The 15554-nt window shown below is 39.1% G+C and overlaps 1 protein-coding gene across 1 annotated transcript in view; it reads right to left on the bottom strand.

Annotated features, from left to right (window-relative positions):
- The window catches only part of CLCN1 (chloride channel, voltage-sensitive 1), a 41479-nt gene that overhangs the window by 10908 nt on the left and 15017 nt on the right, over positions 1-15554 (bottom strand). Inside the window, exons 8-12 of the mRNA XM_009892303.1 lie at positions 12907-13032; positions 6649-6733; positions 4028-4129; positions 2136-2220; positions 1571-1720 (exon numbers count right to left, since the gene is read on the bottom strand). Of these exons, the coding sequence (XP_009890605.1) occupies positions 1571-1720; positions 2136-2220; positions 4028-4129; positions 6649-6733; positions 12907-13032 (548 nt within the window). The remainder of the gene's footprint in view (positions 1-1570; positions 1721-2135; positions 2221-4027; positions 4130-6648; positions 6734-12906; positions 13033-15554) is intronic.

Genomic DNA, 15554 nt, shown 5'->3' with positions numbered 1-15554 from the left:
AGTTTGATGAGAGGAAATCTACCTAACAGCTTTTCTGTTGTAACTGTCATGGGATGGTTGTCATAAAAGGGAAAATGAAGCCAAGATACAGCCTGCCATTTAGGAAAGCCCCCCTACAAAGGTAACAAAGAACCCACAGAACAGCATTTCTCAGCCCATGGTAGAGGAACATGATGTGAGGATGGGTGGGCTCATCAATTTGATACTGGCTGTTCCTCTTCCATCCATAAGCCATTTGAATATTCAAGAGGAGAAGCTCCTGGCTGGCTTCAGAGGCTAGCAAGCTGCAGAAGTGGAGTACTGCTAACTAAGCTCTGTGTTTGTGGTACGAAACCCAGACCAAATACAGCTGAGATCTGGGACTGTAGCGTAGTGGAGAATCAGGCAAAGTCTTTGCCCAAAGTTGAAACAGCAGTCATTTTTATGTGGTCTCTTCCCAACTCTGAATATATCCAGAAGAAAATAAACTGCTTGGAGCTGTTATCTAGTGAGTTGAGAAGCTCTTTAGTTAATGGGACAAGGCCAATGAATCTAGTGTCTGAGGACACAGCTCTTCCAAAGGAGAAGAGATGGACTCAGGATAGATACGCCATGTAGTCCATCCCCTAACCAGAACTATCACAGAAGCAGAACTCTTAACTGCCTGTCAGAAATTCAATACAGTGTTTTACTTTAGGTGGAATCAGCTGTGTCAATCAATCATTGGTGTCCATTCCTGATCTACTGAAATGTTCAACTGATATTACAAGGCGGCCTCAGCTCTTTTGCTCCTTTGCAACAAAAAAAAAATCACCATTTCTATGATAGTTTTACTGTTTTATCTCTACCTTCCAATGCCACACCTCTTAAAAACCCTCTTTCTTGCTACTTGTATTTTGAACACTGGAATATAATATTTTCTTCTTTCAAATGTCTTCTCTTGCTCTGTCATGTATCAGTTACACAGTTGATCCTCTCAGAGGCTGAACAGTTGCAACTTCTGCACACCATGTCAGCTCAGAACATTTAATATGTTGTTGCTTTCTGAGAAGTGAACAAGACTGTTTTAAGCTGCATTTCTCTATCCAGTTACGGTATTGCTAACAAATCCTTGAGCCTCACAAAACTAGAGATCGTGCTTGCATAGTCTTATTTATCTCCTATCTGTAGTCAGGAATATCAAGAAGATGGTATCAGACTTTATTTAGACCAAATATAAAATATCTGAGAGCTTTTTACTCAACTATTTATTTTTGTGGAACTTGAGAAATCTTTCCTGCTGTAGTCCTTCCTACCAAATACTACACAGTGGGGACCAAGAGTCATTCAGCAGGATGCATGAGGAAGATGACCTAGGGAAGCAGTGAAGGAGGTCACTATATTTAGGCCAGGGAAATACTCTGTAATAATTTTGATAATCTTGCATTCAAGGCAGGCAAACATCACATCAAAAGATGTAAGAACCCATTGCTGTTGTAGTGCTTCATTCAATACCCAGCAACTCCTCATTGGCAGTTCACAAACTATTTTACGAAGGATCAAGAGCATTCACTCTGAGTGGAGAAGGTTTATGGTGAGCTGGGTTTCCTACCTTCACGAGAAAGAAGAGCAAGATGATGATGAAGACGCTGACTTTAGGATGTATCCAGGCAGCAGATTTCCCTAGGATCGCAGGGTCCCCTGTGTATTTTGCCCAGGTATAGTTATCGAAGAGAGAGCTGATGGCTTCCCGTGGCATCAACTAAACAGCAAAAAACCAGGCATGAGCCATGAGATTAGACCAAGTAAATATTCTACCTCTTTTCCAAGAAAATGGAGAAGATTTTTACTTAGGTAATTCATGATTATGAGATTTAATTCGCATTTTTAATCTTCAGGAAGAGAGACAGGACTTTACCTGAACTGGTGAAAGGATAACTACTTTTACATATGGGGTGACATCTTCCTTATTACTTGCTTAGGAGAGTGGACCTTTATCAAGTTTTATATGAAGGAGATAGCAGAGACCGTAAATCTCAGTATATAGTCCTTCCTCAGGCCAAACTCCTCCTGTATCTTTCTTCCCCTTTCCACGACATAAGGTTATTGGGGCACAGGATAAGGGCAGACTGTTCCGCAGAATTGCACAGAATTGCAAATACATATCCCACTCTCACCTCTCCTGCCATGAACTGCCCAAATCCGGGAGGAAAGGTCACAGTTGCTATAAGGAAGGTTATAACCCCAGGGTATACAAGGCGGCTGAAAAGAAAGAAAGGTTTATTGAAATATAACCTCACATACTTTTCTTGTAGCACTATCACTTCAGGACTAGGGATGCTATTTCTGTGAAAGCTCTCTGCCATATTTGTATCTGTTGCTTTAGAGTTCTGTTACTGGCAATTTAATGCCCCGCTCCACTGATCATCATCATTCATAGAGAGTTCAACTGTCAGCAAAGCCATTTTTCCCATCAGAATTAATGTAATGGAGGGATGGAGGGACAGAGGGACATATAAAATGCATAAACTTGAATACGCAGTGGGGCAGATGTGTATTTACGATGATGTGTTGACCTATTGTCAAAAGCCAGCACCTCCTCCATTTGTCCTGATTATGCCAGTCTTGCTTCTACATCACCCATGCAATGTATCCTGTCCCAATGTATTCAAATGTAGGGGTTTCTCATATGTTTCTGCATGCATCCCCCATTGCACTAATTCTTATAAGGAAAACTGCTTTTCTTTCTATTGGATTGCTGATCGTCACAATTTTTGGGAAGGTGTCCTTGGTGGCCAGTGGGTTTAGCTGTGCCGGGCCAGTGGGGCATAGCTGGAGAGCAGAGTGAAGCCATCTGTGTTTTCCTACTGCTGTGTCCACTCCCAGGATGTGTTTCCGAGTACACTGGAACACCTCATGGGCATGAAGAAAACATGAGTCTAAGCTGACTCCATGTGCTGGACTAAGCCTGTCAGGTCTCCCCTGACAAATTACTCTGTTCCCTACAGGAAGTTCTGGCTGAGATGCTGTGGTAAGCAGGAAGACAAAATATAACCTTTAATTTCTTTCAGTTTAAGGACCAACAAAATTCGGAGAAATTAGTCCAAAGTTTTAAGCAAATTGGTGGCTCTGCTGGTGCTTGTGGGTAATGCTACATAATGAAGAAAGACAGTTTTTCTCCTACATAATAAATTAAGTTAGTTTGAACTTCTTTTTAACTAGTGGGTTTCTTCTGCTCAGATCTGCAACTTGCTAAGAAATATAGGTCCTCCACAACTCTCAAATGAAAAAATTCTTACGGCATCAGATTTCTTATGTAAAGAGTCTGAAAACATTTGCAGTTAGTAAATGTTACAGCTACCTTTTCTTCTTCAGGTTATAACTTTGGAGGTTATAACTTTATTAGAGAGGGAAGAAAAGTATCTTCAAGTGTCCCGTAAAACCTTTATTGATAAGATTTTAATTTTGTTTTGCATTTCTCTTCCATGCTGCAATTCACACCATTTTGTTACTATCAGTGTCAGCTTCTGTTTGTAAGTATGCAACAATTGCAATACTGCAGCACATTCTTTACATTTTTGTTAAAAAAAAAAAAGATTTTACAGACATAGTTAGATTTCAGTTGTATTACATTTTCTTAAAATATAAATGATGTTGAATTTTTTTTTTACAGATTCTAAAAAAAACCCACCAGAAGCAGCATGATCTTAAGAAGCACGATCATTGATTTTCTAATTATAACCAGTTTCTGTCTAATCAATAGTTTCCCTTGTCCTCTTAATGAATATGACAGATTCTCCCTTCTAAATCAAGAAGCTATTTGAAACTATTGAGGATGATCAAGAAGAAAATCTAGTGTAGAACAAATTCTCTTGATGTTTGCAGATATCTTACTCACAGAATTTCAGTTTCGCATATTTTTACTATCTTACATTTCAAATAGTTCTAGTAGCTTCCAGAAAGCATTTGTTAATATATATATTTTTATATATGTTAAATATATATGTATTTTATTCTAGTAGGGTATAAAAATCTGGTCCCTAAAGAGAGTATTTTCAAAGGCACTCACTATTTGGTGAGAAACTGGCTCAGAGTCGTATGACGCCGGATGCATAGGACCACTTGGCGATTAAGATAAACAAAAAACGCTCCAAGGAATCCAGAACATATCCTAAAGTGGAGAGAAAGAAAATTATACCAAAAACCAAATAATACACAAACCATCAACCAAGAAAATGAGTTTAAGTGTTTTCATCTTCAGATGTTTCTGAAGTCTTTTAAATATCACCTAGAGGGTTACTCCTACAGCAACTCACTTGAAGACATTAACTCCCTGATAAAATGGGAGAGATTATTTTGGACCTGTTTTTCACACACACTGACATTTTACCCCTTAAATTTTCTCTTGCTTAGAGGGGGAAATCTCATCTATAAAAACCTATAAAATAATCTATAAAAATAACCTATAAAAAGGGACTGACAGATCTCAGCGGGGGCTGGCAAAGAGCAACTGGATAAAGACAAGTATTGTGAGAACTTAGACATCAGGTTGGAACAGGAAATAGCAAAAATGAAAGGAATTTAACTCTGTTTCGGCAAAATTATACACCTACATCAAATATTAAAAGTAATCTTGTGCCTAAAGCAAAGTATGTCATCTCCATGATCCTAATCACTTAGGCCTACATTCCTGATCCTAATAAAGTCAAAAAAAGTATAGCTTTCTAAGGACTGGCCTTGATCCTTATGTTCTGTAGCTTAATGACACCTGGAGAAATAGGGCCTAATACTCAAAGGCTAAGTAAAAAAATAAAAAGAGTGAAAAAAGACTGCATTTAGAATTGTTAAGGGAAGTATTTTATGTGGTGAATAATTAACCTACAAAATACTGGGGAGAAACAGATAACATTTTCATTCTATTAATTTTTAAAATTAATGGAATTTTCCTTTGTTATATGCTATGCAGGCTTTTGCCAAATCTCATTCAAACATTAATTAAGCTTACTTAAAAGGTTGTATGTTGAAAAAAACCTGCTTGATCATTTAAAAATTGCAAAGAAACAAGTTTAAACTTAAATATAAAGCTGTTCACAGCCAAACATGTCCAATGAACTTCTCTTAAATATGTTAAGCCAGCACTGTTTAGTACTAGAGTTAAAATAGACCAGTCCCTTAGGCAATATAAGCCTAAGGGCTGCATGGTGAACTGAATTTCTTTATAACACTTTATATTAAAAAACAGATCCCTCCATTCCTGCCTATGAATTTATCAATTAAATAGAAGTGTTCCTGCTGTATGTATTTTGCAAATTAACAACATTTGCTGACACAGAAGAAAAAGATCTACCTGTTAATAGTGCCTGGGCTGGCTCATTTTTTTTTTTCCTACCTGAATGTGAAGAAATATGTTGGATAGAAAGAGATTTCAGCTTTGAGACTTAATGTTAAGAAACTTTGGAGCATTCCAAGTTGGTGTCAGGACTTTATCCAAGACTATACAAGTCTAGACTTTTTTTTTTTTTAAAAAAAATACTGCATTGGATACCCAGGCATTTGAAAGCATTTCACAGTTGTCATATACTCCTTTCCTAGTCTATGTGCAGTACTGAAGAAAAGCAGTCCTGCCAACTCTGTTCAAAACACAATGACAAGAAGTTTTGCATTCTATCAGCTGTAAATCATAAGGATTACCTTTTTCCTTGTCAATCTAAACAAATAGATTCCCTCGAGTTCAGCATGCAAGTCTATTTAAGAAGAAAAAGGTAGATACATATTACTAGCAAAAGCTCCTGTGTATTCATATATTTTCGACATATTTGATGTTTCAAAAAATCCCACTTGAGTTCATATTAGTGGATATGAGGGCAGCCTACTAAAAGGAACCTCAAATATATTTCTGGTCTGAGATCCACATCTTGCAATAGAATATGCTCACAATGCCAGCACAGGTATTTGTTCCTACAGTGTATTCCCTTCACTACTACTCTGCAGTGATTTCCCTGGAGCCTCTCTCAAGTTCTAACCCAAGCTTTTCCTCACAGCAATTCCAAACTGTTTTTCTCTAGTATTTCCCAATTCTATTCTCATTTTTCTATAGTTCATTCTTTCACTTCCCAAAATTTCCTCCATAAATGAAACCGACTCAGCTATCTCCACAAATAAAATAAAACTGACATCTTCATAAAGTAACCGTTGTTCTCCCTGAATCCAATTACAGTTCAGTTACTCTTGCCACCTTGTCGAATGTACTAACCTCTCTTGAGAAGGATAACCATTTTGACCTTGTAAAAGGGAAACTTCCTGGTTAAATCTTTTGTCCTACTTTTTTTTTTAATGAAAAGGCCATACTTGTTTGGTCAGTTCATTTGAGGATGCCATCAAAACAGTTCAAGGGCCAGTCAGTAAATCTATACCCAGAACCAGACCAAGTTAGACTTACTTTTTTTTCCAGAACTTAATTTCTGAAAAAGATATATGGAAAGGAAATAACAAGCATCTTGATAATACCTACATTTCCTTCCTTACCCATTGTGCTACATGGGCACCATTTCTGAAGGAGGAATATCAACAAGCAGAGGGCTTATTTGTGACAATCAAGATGTCTAAAAGAGATGCACATAACTGTTTTGCAAAAGAATTCCTAACGGAGCTCACATGATAGAGCAAGGAGCCAGGTTCCCGGGAACTTACCCTATTACAGCAAATGCTGGAAGCTCTTGCAGATCAAAGGGGAAATCCATGCGAAAATTCGTTCTGAACAGGGCAGTGATGGTAACTGTGAGAGAAGAAGGAGGTAGAGGAGGAAAGGGAATAATGATGTGAGAAGTTAAATGCCATAAAAGCTAGGGGTAGGGACAGGGGAACTAGTTTGTACATGCTCCTGTGTGGTTTCTTTATATTATGTACAATATTACAGATTGGAATATTGCTCTTATTTTCGTAGTGCCTATTTTTGAGCACTTGCAACATGAACAGTCCAGATGGTACAGGTTTGTTTTCAGAGAACGTATATATTGTTTAGCTACAATTCCAGATTTTTAAAGGGTTTTCTTTCTTTTACCATCCATTCTCTAGAAAATAAAAACTCTTCCCATTATGCTCACTGACTCTGAAAACTCTCCTTGCAAAGGCAGGTGGTGCTTACATATCTGGAGAAGCTATGTCACAAACAGTTGTGATTGCCTTCTAGAAACAAAACTCAGATCCTCTCTGAACTTAAATCTGCAAAATTTTTGTCTGGTACCAAAAGAATGAAAGTCTTAGAAATCAGAGATGGAAAATATCAGCTAAGCCTCATCTTCTCCAGCTCACCTCTCCTGGTAGCACTGCACTGTGAAAAAGACTCAGATGCTGAAACCTGTCCTGCTTTTACATGGAGGTACCTAATTGTATGGAAACAGTAAACATCTGTATGCCAACAGGTGATGTACAAATTAGCAATCTAGTGCAGAGTGGAAATGCGGCTGAATGAGGACAGATATAAGTCCCATCTTGCCCTGGATGAAGAAACTATTTGCACAATGAGGAAAGAAAAGAAGCAGTATGTGATTATTACAGGAGGTATAAATTACTTGTTAATTGGCCGGACAGGACTAGGTTTAGAGCAATGATTTAATCAGACCTCTGTGGGTTACATTACATAAGATAGCTAAGCCTGTCTAACCGCGTGCTGCTATTCAAAATGGGAAGATCTTACTCCCTACCTCTTCACCCCTTTCCTTCCCTCCTGGATGCACTGTTCTCCTCTCCTGTCAGACCCACTCTGACACATGTCAAAGTCTTCACTGAGTTCTTTCACCTCATTAAAACCTACCAGAAAACCTGTCTGCTCTTTTCCGGGGTCAGTCCTCCGCCAGGGAAGTGAGTTGAATGGAGGGGTCCAGTGAACACAGAGATGGTACAAGGGAGGGGTAGAAGAACAGTCAGGGATGGAAGATGGTGAAAAGTGGGATGTCAGGTTGTCCTCTTTTTTGTTAGACCAACCCAAGAAAGGGATCGTGTCAATTCAGTTTTAGGAAACAGATAGTCCAAGCCACTAAATGACAGTGCATTAAAAAACATAGCAGAACTCACTTTCAAAGTTTTCCGACAGGACGGCAAAGATGACCAGAGCAAAGGGAAACAGTCACAGCACTTAGTCTGAGTCTTTCTAGGTTGCCTCTCTGCTCCCTCAAGACAGAAGCAGATTAATACAGAAAGATTCATCCCACCTACCTTCCTCGTCTTTCCTAAGTGACTAAGCCATCCTGAAACTGAATGGTTAAGCCCTTTTCTCTCCATTGGATACAAACTCCACCGGTTTATAGTAGCTGTCCAACTCTTACGAGGTGAAAGTTAAAAGAAGTAAAAAGAAATAAGAAAGTCTAGTTAATGGGCAAGTCTACTTAAAAAAGCTTTGAACTGTAAAATAACATTGACCCATGTGTAGAAGTGATCAGAAGAAGCTGGAAGAACACAAGGTGTAAAACTCTATGGCAAACAAGATGAAGGCTCAGGACATGGTGAAACAGAAATCCTGCAAATTGCAGAACTCCGGTCTTCCATGATTAACAAACAGGGGCCTAAGTTTCAGCAGACAACCAGAGTGGGCTGATGTTATTTGGAAAGTACAGATAATGGTGTAAAGCCAGCCAACAAAGCCATCAGTATCCAGAAGCCAGCAAAGATTTTGTGGGTCAAAGAAAGAAAAGAATTTTGGTGAGATGCTACACAACTTATTTGCATCTATCTACTCTGATGTGATTGCTTCTCTACCTGCTACTTCCTGGTGCAGTTTGGAGGTAAAAAATTACAATAAAACAGGTGTTAAACAAGCTGCAAGCTTAAAAGGTGTTAAGATCTGAGGCAGATTAGGCATGAGGTGGATGAGCCATTTAAAAAAAATAATTCACCTTCTTTAATGAACATCAGGGCTTCCAGGGACTGGAGGGGGACCAATGGGTAGCATATGTATTTAAGAAGGTTGTGGGGCAATGTGGTCGAAGAGAGCTGTGCATTAGCCCCTGCCAAATTGGTAAAATACATATAGATTTTAAAAGCAAGCACAACCCTGGAAGTACCTATTTTGAACTTCAAAGCCAAGGAAAAAACCCAAAGATTATTCAAATGAATAAAAACTTTGTGATGTGGAGGGTTTTTTTTTTTGTTTTTTTTTTTTTTTTTTTTTTTTTTTTTTTTTAACAAAACAGTAAAACCAGATTAAGGGGAATGGTATTTATTTCGATTATTAAGAAGTCCCACATGAGGCTGTGGAGCCTTGTGTAGAGGTCCACAGATTAAACAGCAAAAGGGGAAATGTTGTCATGGATCAGAAGCTAGACCAGAGAGAGAAAAAAAGTGAGTTTATCATGTCAGACATGTAATGATACATGTCATAGTACATACGTGGCAGGAGTTGCTAATTGTTGTCTTGGGGCCATGGTGTTAAATGGATTTCTTCAGAGGTCAATATGGGAGCTGATTCTGTTTAACATCTGCATCAAGATCCTAGATGATGGAACCCACTCATCAGTGACCATACTGAACTGGGAATGGAGAAAAGGGGGTGGTTTTTCGCCTAGAGGGCTTCACTCAGGGTGGTCTCCACAAACTGGAGGAACTTACTAGTAGGAACATCATAAATTCAACAAAGACAAATATTTAGTCCTGCACCTGGAATGGCAGGTGTATCAGTACAGCCTGGGGGACTAGTGAACAGGAAAAGCTCTGCTCTCATGCCAGAGGGTTCTGGTGGATACGATGCTTAATATGTGCCTTTGTGGCAATGAAAGATAACCACATACTGGGCCACAACAGCAAAAGTATAACCAGCTGGTTGAGGGTGGTGATTATTTCCTTCTATATGGCACTGATGAAGCCACATCTAGAAAACCCAGTACCAATGAAATGTTCCAGAACTGGAGAGAGCCCAGTGGTGACCCCCAAGATGGACCAGGGCATGGGCACCAGGAGAGGCTGCAGGAACTAGGTCTACTCAGCCTGGAAACAAGAAGGCCCAAGGGGCTTCTGACAGCAGTCTCCCTTCATGCAGAAGTTGTGAAGACACAGTGAAAGAAAAAGAGGCAATGAGCACAAGTTCCAGCAAGGGAATTTTGTCTACATATGATGAGAAAATGCTTCCTTTTGGAGAGGTGGTTCAGTACTGGAACAGATGCCACGAGAGGCAGAGGAAAGTTGTCCTTGCTGTAAGCAGGAGTTTGGAGTAGAGAGCTCCAGGGGTCTCCTCCAAACTAAATCTTTCTATGATTCTATGATACAGAATTTTCTGTGGAAGAGAGCAAAACCTGCACGATACTGAATCAGTTTACCCTTATTGGAAGCAGAGAGGATTGCATAAGAAAGGCAATATTCTTTGTTGATGAGTGCAAAGTAATGCAGTAAGGGAAGATTATTCATACATTAGAAAGGAATCTAATTTAACTATAGTATTTCAAGAAAGAGAGTTGGATCAGTGTAGACAAATCTAAGAAAATGGCCTTTATACCTTTTTCCTAACTACAGCTGCTAGAAATGTGCAAAATCTGCATAAAAATTGTATCATAATTCACAGTATTGCATTGCAATATTGTAATGCCTTCCAAGAGACCCATGCAATAGCCATACCTGCTTGGAACTTTCATTATCTTATCTCAAAAATATTCTGGAGGAAGATGGCAAATGCCTGCCTAAGCAGAAAAGTTAGTTCACATATTAAGTATGAATTTGCAATAGCTTACATGTTCTGCATGTTCATTAAAGGTAGATGCACATAGCGCACATTAAGGGAAGCAATTTCTTCCACTTTCAAGTACATTGCCCTACCTCATACAAAGACTTTCCTACGGGGTGATAATAGTAGCCATACAGCAGACTAGCACAAAGACATCCACTTATCTACTGAGTGCGTAACTTCTGGGAGCAGGCAAGATTTTAGAGATTGTGAAGACATCAGAGAGGAGACCTAAGAAAAATCCTTGCATGAACAAAGACTGAAAAGACCAGGCTCTTAACTTTCAGAAGGAAACGAGCAAGAAAATACATGAAAGATAAGTGAGAGCAGGCATGATAAAAGATCATAAAATAACAAATGACTTAGCTAGACAAAAGTTTCTAGTTCCTTAATACAAGGAGAAAGAGACTGGCAACAAGACAAAGAAAATTCAGAACTGTGAAAAAGAACTATTTTTCATAGACAATTGGATCATGGAACTTTTTCACCCAGACAGTCAATGAAGCAGAACGTAAGGAGCCATTAATGTGGGTATTAAAGTGTCTGGATGATTTTGAAGAAGGGACAGTAATTAAGATGTTTCAGGATTAAACTCATTTCTAATGATTTGGGAGATCAGCAAGGGAGCTAGAGTAGATAAAGTGAAGGATAGGATGTTATCTTCTGTCATCTGTCTTTGGATTTCTTATATTTTCCACTGGAAAGAACAAAAAGATGGGTTTTTTTTTTGTGACAGGTCTGATGCTTGAACACCCCTCAATATAAGGCAGTGTTTCACAAACAAAGGTGTAGTAACTTTCTGCATTCAAGTAGAAAGTGTAATCAGTTTCTATATTCAAGAGAACATTAAAGCCAAATAATGTTTTAGCACAAAAGAAGTTCAACCCTGTGAAGTCAGGAGAGACATAAGTCATACCAGTTTTAAGTAAGGGAACTGCAGTCATGGAGCTCAGATCAATAAAACAGATAATACTGTAAAAATAAGACAAAGATATTATAAGGGAGGTGATTCTACCCCTCTACTCTGCTCTCGTGAGACCCCACCTGGAGTACTACGTCCAGCTCTGGAGTCCTCAGCACAAGAAGGACATGGACCTGTTGGAGTGGGTCCAGAGGAGGGCCACAAAGACGATTAGAGGGCAGGAGCACCTCTCCTATGAGGACAGGCTGAGAGAGTTGGGGTTGCTCAGCCTGGAGAAGAGAGGGCTCTGGGGAGACCTTATAGCAGCCTTCCAGTATCTGAGGGGGGCCTACAAGAAGGCTGGGGAGAGACTTTTTTCAAGGACATATAGTGATAGACAAGGGGTAATGTCTTCAAACTGGAAGAGGGTAGGTTTAGATTAGCTATTAGGAAGAAATTTTTCACTGTGAGGGTGGGGATACACTGGAACATGTTGCCCAGAGAAGCTGTGGATGTCCCATCCCTGGAGGTGTTTAAGGCCAGGTTGGATGGGGCTTTGGGCAACCTGGTCTAGTGGGAGGTGTCCCTGCCCATGGCAGGGCGGTTAGAACTAGGTGATCTTTAATGTCCCCCTGCAGGGAGGTTGGAACTAGATGATCTCTAAGGTCCTTCCTGACCTAAACTATCCTATGATTCTTTGATAAGGAAGAAGTTTACAAAGAAATGGCAGCCACCTTCATCAGCTGGACCTCCATTCCCACAGTATCTGAGATGCTCTCCTGAACAAGCTTGTCCTGTGTTATTTTCGTCTGCACAAACGTTGCACTCATGCTTTTCAGTTACTTGGAACAGTTATGTTTTCAAGGACCTTCAGTCAGACTCTACCAGTGTTGTAGCCTTCCTAATCGTTTTATCATTTCAATTTTCTAGACCAGTTGGTTTTTATGCTTCTTGTCAAGAGATGACCAAAGCTGCATTTCCAGCAGCGTACACTGTAGTATGTATTACGTCCTCTGTGATGGGATACCTCTATGTTTGCAACCTTGACATTATGCTGAGTAGCAGCAAAAATCCCACCTCAGGGGCCCTCTTACTTGCTGAGGACTCTTATTTAGTAGTTTTTCAGTCACATTCCCAGCACACCTAGGAGTAAGTTGGGTTAGACAATTGATGACATAAGATACTTCACTTTCTCTTTCCTTCTGTACTGCTGGAATCCACATGTCATGGCAAAAGTTTCAAACATCTCATACGAGGTTGTGGCTTTGAGGAAGATGCAAAATAATAAATTAATAGAGCAACTTTTATACAAAGAGAGTAGGAATGGCTCTTAGCTTACCTGCATCCTTGTTCCAAACAGCAAGAACTCGGAAAATGAAGGCGCTAAAGGTAGCTGCAAAGAAACCTCTCCAATAATTGCGCACAGCAAAGTAGGTGGAAGTGACCTCAATGCTGAAAAGGACACCTAGAAAGAATTGGAAAAGGAGCAAAGTTAAAATCAGAAGTGTGATGTTAGAAGAGTGATAGAGGCTTCTAAATAGTCTTCTAGAGCAGTGGTCTCCAGACTTCTTTGCTCATGCATCCCTACCAATAAAAGATTTTTGAGCAGGTACCCCTAATATAGGTCTATATATTTAAAAATTACATAAATGTACTACTATACAATACAAAACATATAAAAAACCCCAAACCAGGATGAGGTACAGATGAAATAAACAAAATCTTTAAAAGTATTTGTTTTATTTATTAATGGAACAAAAAATATCGATATTATTTCATTTTGAAATCTTGGTTTAACATTTTGTGATAAAGTGATTTAAAGGTCTGGTTCTACTCTCAGTTTATTTTGATACTTGGTCCTAATGGCTATCATAGCTGAAAAAGATATCTCACAAAGATACATAGAACCAAATGCAAGAAATGCATCGTTGGCTGTGCTGACTAAATCATGGTACTATATTTTCAATCCCATCCACCAGTTATGTAAAGATTTTTGTTGAAATTTGGATAGTAAATTTCCATCTTCCCAGATTTCAATCAGTTGTTCTTGCAAACTAATCAGGTGTGGAATTTGTGTATCTTTAACAAATTGTTCAAAACCCACTGAAACTCTTAATCTGGAAGATTTTCAAACAGGTTAGAAATTTCTGTTTCCAAGTTTTTTAAGTCTACACGTATGAGAGTTATTGTGGGTGACACACTTAAATTGTATTTGGCAACAAAATCACAAAACATCCACAAGTTTCTTTGGAAAAGCTGTTACTTTCTCACCCACTGTTAGAACATCACTTTCACCTTCACATCAAGTATGTTTACTTCTTTGAAAATAACCACTAGGTTTCATGTTACTGACAGATGCTTGTCATCACAGAAAAGACCAGCAAATTCAGAATACTTGTCTTTTTGTAAAGAAAAACGTGTAATTAGTCTTTAAACTCAAAAACTCTTTTAAAAGCTCATTGCCACAAGATAACCAGCAAATGTCTGTATGGTACAGAGGATTTTCATGGTCACTCCCCATCTCATTATGAAGTATTGTAAAGATTCTACTGTTTCAGGGTCTTGTTTTTTATTAAATTAACCACATCGATGACATCCTGTCACACTTAGTGCATGTCTGGCTCCCATTTCTTTGGTGCAATAGCTTGCCTACGAACAAGTCTTTCTCAGTCTTCTTGTCTAGAGAAAAGAAGACTGAGGGGGCATCTTCTCAATACTTATATATACCTAAAGGGAGGGTGCCAGGTAGATGGGAACAGTCTTTTTTCAGTGATGCCCAGTGATAGGACAAGAGGTAATGGGCACAAACTTGAACATAGGAAGTTCCATATAAACATGAGGAGGAACTTCTTTACTTTGAGGGTAGTGGAGCACTGGAACAAGCTGCCCAGAGAGGTTGTGGAGTCTCCTACTCTGGAGACATTCAAAACCCACCTGGACGCTGTCCTGTGCAACCTGCTGTAGGTGACCCTGCTCTGGCAGGGGGGTTAGAGTAGATGATCTCCAGAGGTCCCTTCCAACCCTGACCATCCTGTGATTCTGTGATTCTGTGAACGCTGTGAATGAATTTCAGGTGTGGTGCTAGCTACGTAACCTTACCATGCAATCCTTTTCTTATGTCAGTCAAAGCAGCTGCTCCACTGGTCATTACACTTGCATAGCTTTTCCATAAAGCATTTTTATTAAAGAAGTAATTTGCTGTTGAGGATACAGCTTCTCTGGTAGATCTTTCCTTTAGTGGCTCACAGAAAGTAGTTCTCCATGTATTTCACTATCAGAACAGGATCTAGCAAATATCATAAGCTGGGACATGTTAGAAACACCTGTACTTTCATCCAGCTGCACAGCAAACCTCTCACATTGTGCAGTTTGTACTGATACTCGTTTCTTCAAACCTCCAGCAGCAATGTTTTCTATGCATCCTCCAACAGTGTTTGCTGATGAAGGAATGCATTTTATTTTGCCGCCATATTGCTTTCTGTGTACTATTGCAGACATTTTTACCGTGGCAGGAAGAAAAAGTGTTTCATCAGTGGTATGTGGCTTTTTGTCTTTTTCTGTGAAGCAAAAAACCTCAAAGGAAGCTTCTAAACATTTATCATTAATTTCAGTGAAATCTTGTAAAGTATTGCATTGAATATCACATAGTTTGAAACATCACTAAAAAATTGTAGAGGTTTGTCTTCATGTTCTGGATGCTTAGTCTTTTAAAGGTCTTGCTAATTCTGATGGCTTCATGCCATCATTAGCTAACTTCTCAAAGCACAATATACACTTGGGGTGAGGTTCATTGTTAATGATAGCAGATGTAAATCTGTATTTAAAATAGCCTTTGATAATTTTGATTTTTTTTGGCCAACTTCTTGCCAGACCTGATTAGCTGGTCATTGTTTGTACCTTGCAATGTGGCTGACTAAGAGCCTGTACTAGGAGTACAAGAAGTGTCAGCTCTGCCATTTTCTTGTCATTTGTCTGTGCTCTCATTAG

Source organism: Charadrius vociferus, unplaced genomic scaffold (assembly GCF_000708025.1).
Source record: "Charadrius vociferus isolate BGI_N301 unplaced genomic scaffold, ASM70802v2 scaffold301, whole genome shotgun sequence".
Classification (NCBI taxonomy): domain Eukaryota; kingdom Metazoa; phylum Chordata; class Aves; order Charadriiformes; family Charadriidae; genus Charadrius; species Charadrius vociferus.
The sequence above is the reverse complement of the archived record's forward strand: the minus strand, read 5'-3'. Positions and strand labels throughout refer to the sequence as shown.